This window comes from Ornithorhynchus anatinus, chromosome 2 (genome assembly GCF_004115215.2).
Source record: "Ornithorhynchus anatinus isolate Pmale09 chromosome 2, mOrnAna1.pri.v4, whole genome shotgun sequence".
Classification (NCBI taxonomy): domain Eukaryota; kingdom Metazoa; phylum Chordata; class Mammalia; order Monotremata; family Ornithorhynchidae; genus Ornithorhynchus; species Ornithorhynchus anatinus.
Genome location: NC_041729.1, coordinates 11,792,575 through 11,809,415, shown reverse-complemented (window position 1 = coordinate 11,809,415; position 16,841 = coordinate 11,792,575). Strand labels below are relative to the sequence as shown.

Here is a 16,841-nt window from a genome sequence, read left to right as displayed (position 1 = left end):
GCCCCAGTCTACTGACTCTCATGTTGGTGCTCGTTCCCTTACATCATGCTGCCAATGAAAGACCATCCCGCCTCCCAGAGAGTGCTAGTGCTTGCTCTCAAAAGCCAGTCCTCCCGGTGCATCATTTCTGACAAATCATTAACTCGGAAATCCTCTAGACTGTAAGCTCTTTGCGGGCAGGGATTGCGTCTCTTTGCCGTTATACTGTACTCTCCCAAGCAGTTAGTACAGTGCTCTGCACACAGTAAGCGCTCAGTAAATACAGTTGAATAAATGAATGAGTGAATGGAAATCAACTGGACTCGACAAACCTCTAGAAAACTCTCCAACTCCTTGCTTCAATTGAGGCGTTTTTGTTGAGAGCTACAATTAACACGTGACGCTCACATCCAACATGGAACTCGGAATCCCCAAATTCCTCGACAAGCCTGCCCCCGGGGCCAGTTGTTTTCACTACCACAGCTGGGAGAGATCAAGTGATTTGACCGGGGTCACAGAAACGCTAAGAAAGTGACAGAGGCAGGACTGGAAACTGCCAACCACACTGTACTTTCCTGTGCCCTGGGGATAAAGATTGAATTCAAAACTAAGATCCAGTTGGCAAGGAAAGGTCCTGAGGCCATCAAGTCTTGATAGAGATTGAGACAAATCTGGGAAAAAAGACAACTTAAGTCTCAAGGTCATGGAGTCTGGGAATGACAGAGTCTTCCCTCTTGTCAGGCTACTTACTACCCACTTAAGAAAATCAAGAGGGTGAGGGACAACTTTCTTTAACATTCCTTGACTATTGAATAGTAGGAAAATAATTTGGAAGTTATTCTGGAAGTTTTAACCAATTGTGTGTGTGTGTTTTTTAATAATTGAAGATTTAAAAAAATCAATCATCCTGATTTGTTATTTTTCAATGAAAAGATTACAATTTGCACTTTAATGGAATGTTGATGGGAGACAATATACAATCCCAGAGCTCTTTAGCTCAGAGCATGTGGTAGAATCATTAACAACCCTGCCAAGTGGAAGGATACATATATTAGGCTGAATTAGACTTTGAATTGTGGGCAACAGCCAAAAGCTGCATCACACTCTTCATTTATGAAGGTGACACACAGATGCTGATATTTTTTCAGTTGTGTGTGAGGTTGAAAAGACCAGACTTTGATCCAGAGTTGATTTCTACCCCGTTTACCTTTGCTGCCAAAACCGAACGGTCAGGATTCGCATTGCCTTTTTGGTTCAGAAGTTGCCTGGCCAAGTCTTTTCTCCAAAGCACCGTCCACCCCTCTCCCCTTCCTTACTGAAATCTTAAGTGCTGCAAAACAGGCTGGTCAGTATGCCATTATGGTATTGCAGCAGCATGCAGGCATCCTGTTGCTTGATGCTGTACCTTAGTTTGTTCCAATAACGTTACTTCTGCCTGCCCCGACTGCAGTCATTTCATTTCAGCTCTCTGTAGGATAGTAGCTTGGTATCCATCCTCTGTACCTGTTCTGATCGGCAAAACTATACTGCACCAAACATGAACTGGTGAACTGGCTGCCTTCCAGGATCTCCTTGCTGGTCATACTTTTCCACTACGTACCATTGAATACGACTAATAGGTGAAACTGATGAAACCATTCAAGAAACCAGATATGTCTCTTCACGTCTATGAAGACATCTGAGCATGACCACTATTCCGTAGACTTCTAGTTGGGATTTGGAGTAATAATTTGGCAAGTCCCTTCACTTCTCAGCGCCTCAGCCCCCTCATTTGTGAAACGGGGATTACGACTGTGAACCCCATGTGGGACATGGACTGAGTCCAACCTGATTAACTAGTATCTATCCAAGCACTGAGTACAGTTCCAGTATAGTTCCTGGCACATAGTAAACCTTTAATGAATAGCATTAACAAACAAACAAAAAATTGAATATGAGGTAATGTTCTGAACATTTGGGAAGCACAAAACATCTAGCTATCTTCTGAGGGTTTTTTTTACCTGTTTAACATCTGGCTTTATATGTCTGCTCACTTACCCCACTGGATTGTAAGCTCCCAAAGGTAAGGGATGATGTTATGAGAAGCAGCGTGGCTCAGTGGAAAGAGCACGGGCTTGCTTGGGAGTCAGAGGTCTTGGTTTCAAATCCCGACTCCACCGCTTGCCAGCTGTGTGAACTTGGGCAAGTCACGTAGCTTCTCTGTGCCTCAGTTACCTCATCTGTCAAATGGGGATTAAAACTGTGAGCCCCACATGGGACAAACTGGTCTCCTTGTATCCAGCACTTAGAACAGTGCATTGGACAAAGTAAGCGCTTAACAAATACCACAATGTTTATATTATTATCATATTTGTTAAGCTCTTATTACATATTAAGTACTGTTCTAAGTGCTAGGGTAGATACAAATTAATCATGTTGGCTACAGACCCTGTCCCACATGGAGCTCACCGTTTAAGTAGAAAGGGAGAACAGGTATTGAATTCCCATTTTACAATTGAGGAAACTGAAGCCCAGAGAAGTTAGGTGAATTGCCCAAGGTCACAAAACAAACAGGTGGTACAGCTGAGATTAGAACTGAGGTTCTCTGAAGCCCAAACCTGTGCTTTTCTCACTAGGCCATTCTGCTTCCCTAATTGTATTGGGTATTTCCAAGCATCTCTGTCAGTGATCTGCACTTGGTACTCATTCAGTAGTATTTATTTATTGAGTGCTTACTATGTGCAGAGCACTGTACTAAGCGCTTGGAATGTATTTACATCAGGGACCGGGGAGCATTGGGATCATGAGGAGTGGCCAGGCGGAGGGAAGAGACTGCTGGTGAAGATCACGACCATGTTTATCTCATCTCTGTGTCAAAAATGTTCTTTATTATAAAAATACTCATCTGAATATTAGGATTTATACAATTTGGAGTGTGGAGCTTCTATTTAGCTCAAGTCGGGAAAAGACCAAGACTTCCATTCTGCCCCCTTGAAAGTATGATGGCTTTCAGGTTAGTTACGGTATTTATCAAGAACTAGCTCTGTATGCAGCAAGATGGTAGGTACAAAATCATTAGATTCTATACAGTTCCCGACTCAAACGGGACTCAAATAAGAGTAAGTATCTTATTCCCATTTTACAGATGAGGAGACTGAGGTACAGAGGGTTTCAAGTGACTTGCCCAAGGTCACACACAGTAGGCCGGTAGCATTCCTGGGGCTAGAATCCAGGTATATAGGCTCCTGATCCAAGGCTCTTCCCACTTGGCCATGCTACAGCTTCAAGGTTGACAGACCCTTGAAGAGGTTTTGTAGTTTAAAAACATATGAAAAATTTCCCTGATGGGGTGGGTGAGTATATTTAGCATGTTATGAACCATTTAACCATAGCGGTTTTTGTTTCAAAATCCATAAAACCACACCAAAGACTTAAAGAAATAGAGCCAACTTCAAGTATAAGAGTTGTCGCCCGTGATTTAGTAATTAAGTTTAATAAATAAATGAGCCAATTAATCATATTTTACTTGTGCCTGATTTCCTGCTGGTTGATGGATCGGCTCTTGAGCTGCATAAGCTCTTTAGCACCTGCTCCTGATATAGGCTCGTGCTTCTCTGGAGAAAGTGAAATTCATTTGAGCTCAGCATGGGTTGCCCACTTCCCTGTGCTTTCCCTGTTACGGTACAAGTGTGTTGGGTTGGGCAGGTTTCCACTGGCCAAGCTGGTGCCGCTGAGCCTGAACCTCCACGTCAGTGTAACTGTGATCCCACACACTCAGCATCCTGCCTGTCACCCTTGAGGACAATGTCGTTCCATGGTGTAGAGGACAGATCATGGGCCTGAGAGTGGAAGGTCTTCGGTTCTAATCCTGGCTCTGCCACTCATCTGCTGTAGGACCTTGGGCAAGTCACTTCACTTCTCTGGGCCTCAGTTACCTTCTCTGTAAAATGGGGATTGAGACCACGAGCCCCACTTGGTCAGGGACTGTGTCCAATCTGATTTGCTTGTATCCATCCTAGCGTTTAGTTCAGTACCTGGCATATAGTAAGCGCTTAACAAATACTACAGTTATTATTGTTGTTAGAACTAGTTTCCAAAGGGATCTCTCTTTCTCTATGTGTGTACATATATACACACACATAGAGAGAGAGATAGGTATATAGTGTTTTATATATAGATACATATAGATATACACAAAGTGCTTACTATGTGCCAAGCCCTAGGTATAAGATCATCACACTGGACAGAGACCCCGTCCCATGAAGGGCTCACAGACTAAGAGGGAGGGCAAACAAGTATTTTTTCCCTATTTTACAAATGAAGAAACTGAGGCACAGAGAAGCTGAAGTTTAAGCTCCTTGAGGCCAGGGATCCTGTCTACCAACTGTTTGGTACTCTACCAAAAACTTAATACAGTACCCTGCACAGAATAAGCGTGCAATAAATACTACTGACTGAAGGGAAATGACTTGCCTCGGGTTACACAGCAGGTGACAGAGCCAGGACGGGAACTCTAGTGTCCTGACTCCCAGCCCTAAATTCTTCACCCCATTTACCTTGTGAAAAGAGAGAAATTTCAGAGTGCATTTTCGAAGGATTGCCGCTTCACCAAAGCTGTTTAAAACTCAGGCGCCTCTAAATTTCTGCCTACAGGCTGTGACCAGTCAGAATAAACTAACCTGCCTTCTTGAACCTAATTCCTCATTTTACTGGCTCCAAGCATATTGGTAGGACTGTTCGGCTATGGCTATTTGCTTCCTACCTTAACACTCTACTTGGAAATAACTTTTCCAAAAACTGGAGTCCAGTTCCATCAGAAAACCAAGCTGAAGAGAAAATAATTTTTGGACAATTAGGAAGGCACCATTACCTGTACCGAGCGATGCACAGATGGACTTTCCCCGAGTATCTCTGCTTTGAGGTATTGGAATTTCGTTCATTATCCATCTGTTAAAAAACAACAGAGAGTTCTCATGATGTTGAACTTGACCTCCAAGTTGAACGATTAAAAAAAGTTGAACTAATCCCTCAGTTGCAGCTACATTACCTGTATGTCAAGGATAACCTGCTTCCATTTTAATTTGTCAAATTTACATTTCTCAAGCTTATAAACATTAAGATGGTTATTCTAATACTTTACTTCAGAGTGCTTGACAGTGAAAAATACACACGCCTTTAAGTCAATGTACAAAGTTGTCATCCATTACCACAACTGTGGATTGTGCCATTAATTGTATCTTTCACTTATTCAATACAACGTGAGTTTTATGCTTTTAACAATCAGCCTATAGTTAATAATTAGAATGAAAGGATAACAATTGTTTTAGTCTTTATATGTCCTCTTTTTGGGGGATCCAAGTCAGATCTGGGACTTAAGCTGTCATTTTTCAGCATAGCTTTAAACTTGCTACTTTCCCCTTACTTGTGTCTGTCTCCCCAGCAAGACGAAAAACTCCTTGAAGGCTGGGGTTATTTCAAATAACCTTACTGTACTCTTCCAAGGGTTTAGTGCAGAGTTCTGAACAAAGTAAGGGCTCAATAAATACTACTGATTGGTTTACTTGGCCTACATAAAGGCTAGGTTATTCATAAAGAAGTGTGCAAAGGTCCTAAAGTGGATTTAAATCAAACTAGGGAAGTAGGGGAAGAGGAAGTTCCTTATCTTCCAAGGAAGTTGGATTAACATCTCATTTATCTTCATAACTCTTGTAATGTAAGTATGATTAAATAAGTATTCATGCACACCAACACACATACACATATATATATATATACTTAACAATACATATTTATATATATATATATATTTACATATGTATACACACACACAAAAAAAATATATATTCCCATTTCACAGATGAGAAAACTGAGGCTCAGAGGCCAAGTGACTCAACCAAGGTCATGTGAAACTCAATGTGCCCTCAGCTGTCAAAGAATATACTTCAAGTACCACTTTCACTGCCTACAATCAGATGCGCAGACTGAGCAAGCTGTGAAGATCAAACTCCATTTTTTCTACCATCAGTAAAGCTTATTCTGAGAAGAGAGCGCCCCCCCCCCACCTCCCAAATCCCTCTGGTATTAATCCAATTCACTTGTAAACAAATTTGACAACCCCTCCCCACCATCCAGATTAGATCTACCTTGGCTCTTTTCACAATTCCTTAAGAATAATTTGCTTAGCCTCTAGAGACCTCAGAACAATTGACATATTAGGGCCATGAAGTGAGTTGTGGGCCACCTAGGTGAAGCATTATAATCCTGGCCAAAAAATATAGAGCAGGCCCAATAACACTTCCTATGTCCATGATGCCCTGAACCTGGATGTCCTAGAATATCAATAACCAAGGCATCACCAAGGGACAGATGGGTCACAGCCACCATTTCCTAAGCAACTGGCTTCTCTGGTAGTTTATTTTTGGGCAGAGGGTGATAGGGGAGAAAAAATTTATTGTGGAGTCCCTTCAGGAAAGTTGAGATGGCCATTGCTTAGACTGTATTTTTGAAGCTGATTTGGGTGTTTTGCCAAAGATTTGCAGACAGAAATTGCCTGTTGTGGTCTCCTGAACCTCTCTGAAAGTTTGAGACCCCGAGTTGATCATTCTAGCTGCTTTTGGGGCACTAAAAAGGTGCATAAATGTGATAGTCAATTTTAACAAAGAGAATCTGCTGCACCAAACATTTAACAGGAAAATGAAGCCATTGGAGATTAAAGTATGGACAAAGAGACCAGATAGGACACCCCTGGTCCATTTTCTGGCTTTTCCCCATGTCCTCAAACGGCCTGGAAAGATTGGTATTTCCCATATGATAGGAGGCTCTGAAGGTTCTTAAACTGGTCCAAAATGCAGCTTGCTGCAGGATGGGTGATGTCTGTCAAATGGAACAGAAGCTGTTTGCTCATGTGGGCAGGTAAAGTGTCTACTAACACTGTTATACTGAACTTTCCCAAGTGCTTAGTACAGTGCTCTTCATACAGTAAGCGCCCAATAAATACAATTGGTTGAGGGAAAGAAGGAACAAAGAAGGATGGGAGGAAACTGGTCTTGTATTAAATACTTGCATATAAACATGTGACACAATTCCACAATCATGGCTTTAATAGGACTCACGTCTGATTCAAATCTGCATCTTGGGCTGCCAGATCTTGCCCTGGAGAGAAAAGTAGGTTGGACAGACAGTTGTTCGGGTTTATCGCCAGATATTTGGAGGGGTTGAATAAACTCAGTAATCACAGAGTGACTTGCAGAAGAGCTCTCCTGACCTGCCATGGAAACACACATATAAAAGGTAGAAATAAATTAAAGTTGCACAAATAAACATGCGTGTGCCCACACACACAAACACACACACGATCCCAGAAGACAGCACATGGATGCTTATGACACTTTAACAGGAAGTTAGCACCACATTGGGCTGGAAAGGAACAATTAGAGATTAGAGTTTGGGGACCATATCTGCGCTCTCTGCTGGGCAGGGGGGCACTGAATGAAGATGTTTCACTCCCCTGTTTAGAGACTGAGCTTGTTCACCTAGGAGGGACAGGTATCCGGACTAAGAGTAAAAGAAAAAAATCCCATTGATTGAAAAGACAGAATTGAAAAGGAACAGTTGAAAAAGGGGAGAAGAAGCTGCAGAAATTTATAATCCTTCTAGGCAGTTATACATTCAACTCCTAAGGTTATTTTATGGCTTGGTCCATGTCTGATTTATGATACTTCTAGGCAAATTATACAATCAACTACTAAGATTATTTTGTGAGCAGGCCCAAGTCTGTCTCCTCCTTCAGAATGCAAGCTCCTGTGGTCAGGGATTATGTCATTGCTGTTTTAAACAGAGATGTTAGAACCTTTAGAACAGAGCACCCAGTGTGTGCTCAATAAATACCACTACAACTATCCTGATAACACGACTCCCCTCAAAAAGCAAACAGAAAAGGTTGCATGAGAGTGTTCTGGAAAAATCAAATATAAAATGATGAATTTCCAATCATCTAAAAAAAAATCAAAGCATTAAACTGTTTAGGGCCTGAGAAGCAAACCAAAAGAAAAACAAACTAAAATATTCAATCGTGATCGTTCCAGTCATGACTGGCTAGGTAGATCACTTTTTTACTTTATTTAGATTCTCATTTACTTAGAGAGTGAAGGCTTTGTGAGACAGAGACTGGGTGTCAATCAATCAGTGGCATGCCAAGCATTTCTATTAACTGCTTGGGAGACTACAATAAATAGAGTAGGTAGGCAAAATCCCTTCCCACAAGGAGCTTGATCGAGTCTGGATTTTCCTGTACTTCATTTATCCCAGTAAGTGACGCTTAATAAATACTAAAACTAGGTAGGCATGTTTCAATTTCTGAGGCTTTCAAGCATTTTTGCATTTAGATGACATGATTTAAGTTATGTTGATTTTGATAACTTGCCATCAGAATGAGGGGCTGACAGGGTGCTACCTGGCATTGGCTTTAAAATGGGATAAGGAATTAATCTCCCCCGCCAGGAGCAATCCCTGAAACCTTGACACAAACTCATACATGCCCTTAAGTGCTGAGGAGACAGTTTGGGTGGGTGGGGGGGAATGAGATAGGGAGATGAGAGATTTAACAAGGAAGACCTCTTGGAAGAGATGAGATTCTGGAGAATTTGAAGACGGGGAGAGCAGTGGAGAGATGGGAAGAGGAAGGGAGTTCTGAACAGAAAAGAGGGCAGGAGGGAGAGGCTGGCAGTGAGAGAGACGAACAAAGGCACAGTGAGTAGGCTTGCTTGAGAAGAGTGAGGCATGTTAATAGGAGTGTACTGGGAGAGGAGTGAGGATAAATAGAGCTAATTGAGTTCCTTAAAATTAAGTGGTCAGGAGTTCCTTCCTGCTTAATGCACCGAATGATGGGCAAGCACTGGACGTTTGAGGAATGGGGAGGAACTTTGGCATCAGGGAGCATTCAATCCCCTTCAAAGGTGGTAAAGATATTTCAGATATTTCTAACTTGCAAAGGAGGATGTATGATTCTTGGGAACATTTTGCGGGGCAGAGAAGACAACTTTTTTTCTAAAGTCCACAGCCAGTTTTGATAGTTTTTGTATTTTGTTCTAAATGTTGTCCAACTCAATTGTTTTCCAAGTGCTGCTGAATAAACAAGCTGAGATTTTGGCAAGAATCCTATGGACTTGATCAGTTACCATTAAAAAACAACAACCCAAAACCCAGATTGGATTTCAGATGCTGGTCTGCAACTAACAGACTGCAACCTCAAGAAGTTGGAAATTACCTAAGAAAAGGGATCTAATTACTTCCCCCATTAGCCCTCATATATTTTATTCTTCATCTCAGCACTTATTTGCCTATGTTTATTTTTATTTGTATGCTTAATTATATTTTCAATTATTTATTCAGCTATTTCATTCTGATACACTTTTATTATTTCCCGGTATTTTGCTCTTTCTCCTTCTCCTATTTTTTGTAAACAGCTTTGTTGCTTAGCCCGTAAACTCCTGGACTGATAGTGTGTCTTCCTTTTGTTGTACTCTCCCAAGTAGTTAGTTACAATGCTTTGCAATCAGTAAGTACTCAAATATAAATGGGCCAAATCTGGATCTATAATGAATCCATCCAGGGCAGATAAATCTCCCGCTCTGCTGAAACCATAAACCTACCCGCAAGGCCTATATTGGATCCGAGAGTGATCGTAGGATCCTTGAAGGAAGTCTGTGATGGCTGCTCCCCTTGACAATCATCCTGATGCTTAGGGATGAACCACATGAAATTCCTAATTTTTCCCTCCTCAACCTCAGCACTCCTTATGACCCATTAAGGAACCTCACTCATCCATGAATCAATCCAAACCCATTTAGAACCCACTAATATTTTAGGTCTGCCCAACACCCTGTGGTAATGAATTGCATACATTTATCACCATCACTGAAGAAACATTTCCTTTTGTTTTAAATCTATGACTTTCTAGGGTCAGTGGATGCCTTCTTGCTTGTTACTGTGGGATTTGAGGAATAGTAATTCTGAAATTGCCCAGTCCATCCCCTTTCTGATTTTATGAACCTAAATTTGTCCCTATTTTAGTCTCTGTCTTTCCAGTCTGAAGAATTCTAATCAGCTGGTCCTCAATGTGAGACAAGTACTTGCTTAATCAATCGGTCAATTCTATTCACTGAGCGCTTTCTGTGTGCAGAGCACTGTACTACGCACTTGGGAGAGCACAACGTAATATAACAGACACGTTCGCCGCCCACAGCAAGCTTCAGTCTACATCTATAGCCTAAATTTACATGCACAAGCAATGATTTTATCTTGCAATTTGATGAAGGCACTGAATCTGAATTAATTTATCAAACCTTAAAGCCTAACTCTTGGGGGTCTTTGGTGAGAAAGAGACAAGTCCAGTCAAAAATTTACATGGGTCTCAGACTTAAAAGTTCTTTTATTTTTAGAATACTGATTAACCCCAGATTATAGCTGAATAACATTCATCAATCAATCAGTGATATTTATTGAAGCATCATGGCCTAATGGGAAGAGCACGGGCCTGGGAGTCAGAGGACCCGGGTTCTACTCTTGGCTTTTCCACTCTTGGCTTTTCCACTCGCCTTCTGTGTGTCCTTGGGCAAATCACTTAAGTTCTCAGTGTCTCGGTTTCCTCATCTGTTTACTGGGGATTCAATATCCATCCTCCCTCCTACTTTAATAGTGAGCCCCATGTGGGACAGGAACCGTGTCGGACCTGAATATCTCTTATCAACTCCAACACTTAGAACAGTAAATAACAGCAAGCAATATATAAGTAAGCACTTAAATACAATAATGATAATAACAATACTACCAATAATTGAGCGTTTACTGTGTCTACTTTAGGGGGCTGAGTTCTGGGTGCAGATGGCAGACAGAAAAACTCCTGGGGACAGAGAAAAGTAGGAAAAAAGAGGGGAATCGATTTATCCACAGTGATCGGAGAAAGCAAACGGGACCAGGGCTTACTTATTCCAACCGGGCAGGATATAACAGTAGTTCAGGTGGTGCATAATGTGGGGTGGCCACAACCCAAGATACCCCTGAACTTCTGCTAAGCACAGTAGAAAACAAAGGGGCAACAATGAGTGAATGATTCTCATTAAGACCAAGCTACCAGGCCAAGAAAACAGTGGCTAATTAGTTGGAAGGAAAGCTTCTGAGCAGGCAGAGCTCTGGGTCCCACGCCTCCCTTGACAATTCCATACGTTCAGAGTCCCCCGGACCGGGGATTCACAGCCCACAGCTGAGGCTTTGGCCCTCTTGTCTTTGATCTTTAAAGGCACATTAAAAGTACCAATTCAAGTCGTATATCCAGCTTCTGCCCGCAGGCCTCAACCCAAATAACTAGGCTCTAGACACTTCCCAATAAATCGTCAGGGGAAGTCTAGTCAATAAACACCCAACTAATAAGGACAATTGGAAAATTCCCAAATGTCATCTATCTTGGGTCTTTTTTTTGCTGGGGAAAGTTGGGAGGGTTCCATTCTGGAATTACCAATTAGAGGCTACTTAGGGATTATACGGAGCCCCAGAACAGAAGACCAAGTGATTATTATCCAGAAGTCTGGAGTAGACAGCCTGCTGGAGATTCAAATTGGTCAAGAAGAGTTCAGAGCAGCAATTCTGGAGACCGCGGTCATCCAGTTCCCATAGAGACACATTAACAATGGCGTTTCTTGTTAAGCAATCACTATGTGTCAAGCACTGTTCTAAGCACTGGGATAGATACAAGTTAATCAGGTTGGACACAGTCTCTGTCTCATAGGAGGCTCATACTCATAATCCCCATTTTACAGACGAGGGAACTGAGGCCCAAAGCAGTTAAGTGACTTCCCAAAGGTCACAAAGCTGGCATGGGGCAGATATGGGATTAGAACCCAGGACCTTCTGATTCCCAGGACCAGCTCTATCCACTAACATCACACTGTTTTGTGTTTCTCCAAATCTTGATTCCCGAGCACCAGCTCTCCTCCCTTTCCCATTCCCATATAGCTTTCGTCTAGGTGTGCTTCTACTTGTGACTGCTCCTTTATTCTGCTGACCACCCTTCTTTCCCTGAGGCCTAAAGATGTATCTGAAGCTCAGCCTTTGCAGTCTGTATCAGGTTCTTGTCTCTATAAGCCCCTGGAACCTGTCTGGAACAAGGGGTCAACTGGAAGAGAAAATCATTGCCAGTCTTCCAATTTCTAACCGAGTCAGTCTCTTCACAGCCTTCTCTGTAATTCCACCTTCCTTTAACTCTCCTTTTCCGCTCTACTTCCTCTGTCTTCCTCTGTTTTGTTTAATAATGGTGATGGTATTTATTAAGCACTTACTATAGGGTAAGCAATAGATTAACTTTGGCATAATTGTGAGATAATCAAACCAGGCACAGTCCATGTCTCATGTGGGGCTCCCTGCCTAAGAGACAGAGAGATCTATCGGCCTCATTTTACAAATGAGGAAACTGAGGCACAGAGAAGTTAAATAACTTGCCCAAGGTCACCCAGAAGGCAAGTGAAGGAGTCCGGATTAGAACCTGGGTCCTCCTGACCTCCAGTCCCACACTCTTTCCATTAGATCAGGCTGCCTCCCCAATAAATAATTTGAGAAACTGACGATTCCAGCAAAACATTATTTTGTCTGGAATCCTGCCTACACTTCTTGCTGCAGGAATTCCCTGCCAGACCCTATACACGACTCCGTTCTGTGGTGTGACAGCCTCTTCAAATATCTTGCCATTCCATGCTATGAGATCTAGAAATCCTGTCACAGCTTCACTCTGAGTAGGCATACAAAACACCTCCACACTTCTTTAAATTCTCCCCACACTTCTGAACCTCTGTCACAGTGTGAATTTCCAATGAGTGGAGCAATCTACCACACAGCTATAAACCATTATCCCGTTTGGTTGCCTTGAGATGGAATGAACCAACGCAGGGCTTTGGATTCTTAAACAGAAGCACTCCTTCCCGTTTCCCGTTCAGCTCCCTCCCTCCCTGGTAGTTTCCAGTTTGGATGCATCAATCTTACCTGTTTGGCATCACTGATCATTAGTATGCATTTCAGACAAGTGCTCGATATTGCAAAATCCCCTCCCTTCAGAGGCCATACCTTTCAACAGCCCATTGCTCCTGACCAGAGCTTTGTGCTGAATTCATCTGCCAGCATCCTCTCTCACCCTCTTATCTCTCACTTGGATGGAGATGCGTTCCCATTTCTTCCTTGGCCAGGTACTTCACAGTCTGTGCAGAATTAGCCAGGGTCTCTCTCCAGAAGCCGTTTATAAAATGATTGCTACCTTCTCTGCAGGGTTTCCTCTTCCTCCCCAGGAGCGCTGCAGGAGTTTCCCTGGCTGCAGCTTAAGTCATTTCCCAAACCAGTTAGCATGCATCTCTCTAATAGAAAGCTATGCGCGTCATCGAAGTAGCCTAACTGTAGCCACTGTTTGGAGTGCCGGTTCTTTGTTGCAGAGGCATTCTCAAAGACTGGGAAACGTGGTCTTTTTTCAGCAGAATATTCTGAGGGAGCTGCTATTAATTTTTAAAACTCAAATGGGAAACAGCATGGCCTAAATGGGAAAAGCACAGGTCAGAGAACCTTGGTTCTAATCCTGACCCGGCCATTTGTCTGTTGTGTGACCTTAAAGTCATTTAATTTCTTTGAGCTTCAGTTACCTCATCTGTAAAATGGGGATTAAGACTCTGAATCCCAGGTGGGACAGGGCCTGGGTCCAATAAGATTATCTTGTTTCTATCCTATGCTTAGTACAGGTGCCTAGCACTTAGAATGCACTGAAAAAATACTATTCAAAATGCTTAAGACAAACTCAATGTTTTAAATTTTGTAGTCATGACTTGAGGTAACTATTGCCAAGGGAACATGGGGGCTGCCATATCTTTACATGCCCAGTGAGGTTAAAGAGGGAAGGGTGTAAAACCTCAGGAAACTCCTGGAAGTTCTCCATGGCAACAGGATTTGTTATGGCACACCATTTGGAAGCCAAGTCCTGGTAGAAGCTGTTCAGATGCCTCCCCATCTAACAAGCTTAAAATCAGGACTACTGAGGATAGGGGCTCATATAGAGGAGCTGTGTGTATGTCCTTGAAATACCTCAGCATTTTCCAGCCAGATTTTTTTCACCTAAGTATCTTTATTTTCTGCTTCTGGTCTGCTATTGTACTCCCTCACACTACAGACTAAGCGCTCAGGAAAAACTATTGATTGATTGAACGGCTCCAAGCTCCATTACACTATTTATTTTGTTAATGAAATGTACATCGCCTTGATTCTATTTAGTTGCCATTGTTTTTACGAGATGTTCTTCCCCTTGACTCTATTTATTGCCATTGTTCTTGTACATCTGTCTCCCCCGATTAGACCGTAAGCCCGTCAAACGGCAGGGACTGTCTCTATCTGTTGCCGACTTGTTCATTCCAAGCACTTAGTACAGTGCTCTGCACATAGTAAGCGCTCAATAAATACTATTGAATGAATTGAATGAATGAATGAATCTTAAAAAACAAATATGTTCTAAACTGTGAGCAGGATTTTTATATGCATTTGATTTTTGAAAATGTGTTAGAATTCTCCTTCCCCGATTCCTCCAGAGGCAACTCGTTCGGAATCTTCTCTGCCAATGTTCACTATCAAGTACAACAAGGGAGTAGCTCTGGATTCTGGGAGCTTTGGCTTGAAGCAAAGCTGCAAATGTGACCAGTCACCAGTTCTCTTGACCTTAATGGAGAGTCACCAATCGTGCCAATGTTTCCATCTGGCTTGGATTAGAATGTCATTAGCCCACCTTCTGGCTGTAGTCTGTGCTGGCTAATCCAGTTACCCCTGAATAACTTTATTTTCTTTCCCGGTGCCCGCTTTCATGCATTATAAAAGAAAAGATGCTGTCTGCAAAAGGTCAAATATTGCATCTTGGAAATGGCTCTTAACATCCCCTCCTCCCCACCAAACTCTTTTCCTTCCTTCAGCTTGCTTCCTTCCCACTACCGACCTCTACTTACTTTACAGTGAAAATCTTGTCTTCTCTCACTACTTGGAATTTTCAATATTTCCACTGAAACTGTCTCATGTGTGGTAATTTTAAACAATTCCAAAGGGCTCCCCTGATTACGATTACATGATGAGAACAATAGAAAGTAATGTTCCTTCTGGGCTTTTGTGTTCGTGACTCTTACCTCCTTGAATTGCCTAGTCTTCTTATGAGTTATCATATGTTCTCTGGGATACATTCATTTTAGCAGGAGGAGGAGCAACATGGCCGAGTAGAAAGAACATGGGCCTGGCAGTCAGAGAACTTGGGTTCTAAATCCAGGTCTATTGGTTGCCTACTGTGTGGGCAAGTCATTTAACGTCTCTGTGCCTCAGTTTCTTCAAATGTAAAATGGAGATTCAATAACTGTCCTCCCTCCTCCTTAGACTTGAGAGCCCCGTGTTGGAAAGGGACTGTGTCCAACCTGATTATCTTGTATCTACCCAAGCACTTAAAACACTGCTTGATACAAAGTGCTTAACATATATAATAAATAATGAAATAATAATAATGATGATGAAAATAAAGTGAGAATGAAATTGCAGGATCCTGGAAAAGTGTTCCAGTCTGGTTATTGGAAAGAATGGAATCAGATTGTCTTTATAATTGATGTAATTATTTATCTCTGCAACGTAATTAATTACTGATGCCTGATCAAGAAGTGCAGAGACAGAAAACACTCCCACCAGTAATCTCCAAAAATGGTGCCTGAGGAAGAAAATTAGTCTCATCTGAACCAGATGTGTCCCAGCTGCTGGCTGAAGACACACATTAACTGTCCATAGCTCATCTTTATGACTAGGGTTAGTTAGGATGGATCTGTTGAAAAAAACCCAGACTCAGTGCGATGGGCCTTTAGAGTCTATTTGATAAAGAACCAGAGCTGTACCAATTTTCCTGAACAAGCTGTGGGTTCAACAATTAAGAATTAAAAAGACAATACTTTTAAGTTTAACAGCAATAATCCTGAAAACTATCTACTTGGCAGAAATTAAAGATGAAATCCTTGAGGCTTGAGTTTCACCTGGAGACAATGATGATGTTCTTTGCCTTCAGAAAGGCCAAGAATAAGGCCAAATGTGCTTATAGCACATGAAAGCTGGAAACATTAGAAATATTCAAAGACTGATATTTCTGTTGAAGATCTGACATTTAAGTAGCCTCCTTCAGTTTTGCAGTGAGGGTAAAGGGTGCTCCAGGACCTTATCTAAAGACACTTCCAATAATTATTACACAAAACACTTTGTCCTGTCTTGAACACATTCCCAGATGTGGTATGGAGAGAGAACTCAGAATATAATAAGCCAAATCTGAAGCTAAGAGTTATTTTCAGAGACTTGTTTTTCCAACTGGCAACTTTTCCTCTCCTTAACTCAGCCCTGCAATAAAGAGAGAAATTATTGTCCCATTTTTGTCAGTGAGAACTGAAGTATTTTCTGAATCCTAATTCATTTTATTTAGCTTGGCCATTTCATTTTGCCTGGAAGAGAACCAAGGAGTTCATCCTCCACATATCTACCCCACTTTGGTCGACTTTAACTCAGATGTCACTTACTCTTAACATACTGAGGGCCGAATACATTTTCTGCCAGAATATTTTCACTAGACAGCTGGATATTGTAGAGCACTCTGAATTTGGTAGAAGAGGGGGAGAAATAGTGATGAAAACTCAATCCTACTGGCTGTGTCCTGGAATATCTATGGTGGAACTCCAAAAAAGTGGTGGCGTGTACGAAGGGACCGGCTTTCACTACAAGGACTTCACAGTGCTCGTCTGTTTGAGCTCTGGAACTGTGATATTAATAATGTTGGCATTTGTTAAGCGCTTACTATGTGCAGA

At 42.0% G+C, this 16,841-nt stretch overlaps 1 protein-coding gene across 13 annotated transcripts in view; it reads right to left on the bottom strand.

Moving 5' to 3' along the window:
• The window catches only part of RIMBP2 (RIMS binding protein 2), a 358,745-nt gene that overhangs the window by 57,020 nt on the left and 284,884 nt on the right, over positions 1–16,841 (bottom strand). For all 13 annotated transcript variants that reach the window (XM_039910269.1, XM_029057608.2, XM_039910266.1 and 10 more), the window contains 2 exons: positions 7,071–7,222; positions 4,829–4,905 (listed from right to left, as the gene is read on the bottom strand). In XM_039910269.1, coding sequence (XP_039766203.1) covers positions 4,829–4,905; positions 7,071–7,222 — 229 coding nt within the window. The remainder of the gene's footprint in view (positions 1–4,828; positions 4,906–7,070; positions 7,223–16,841) is intronic.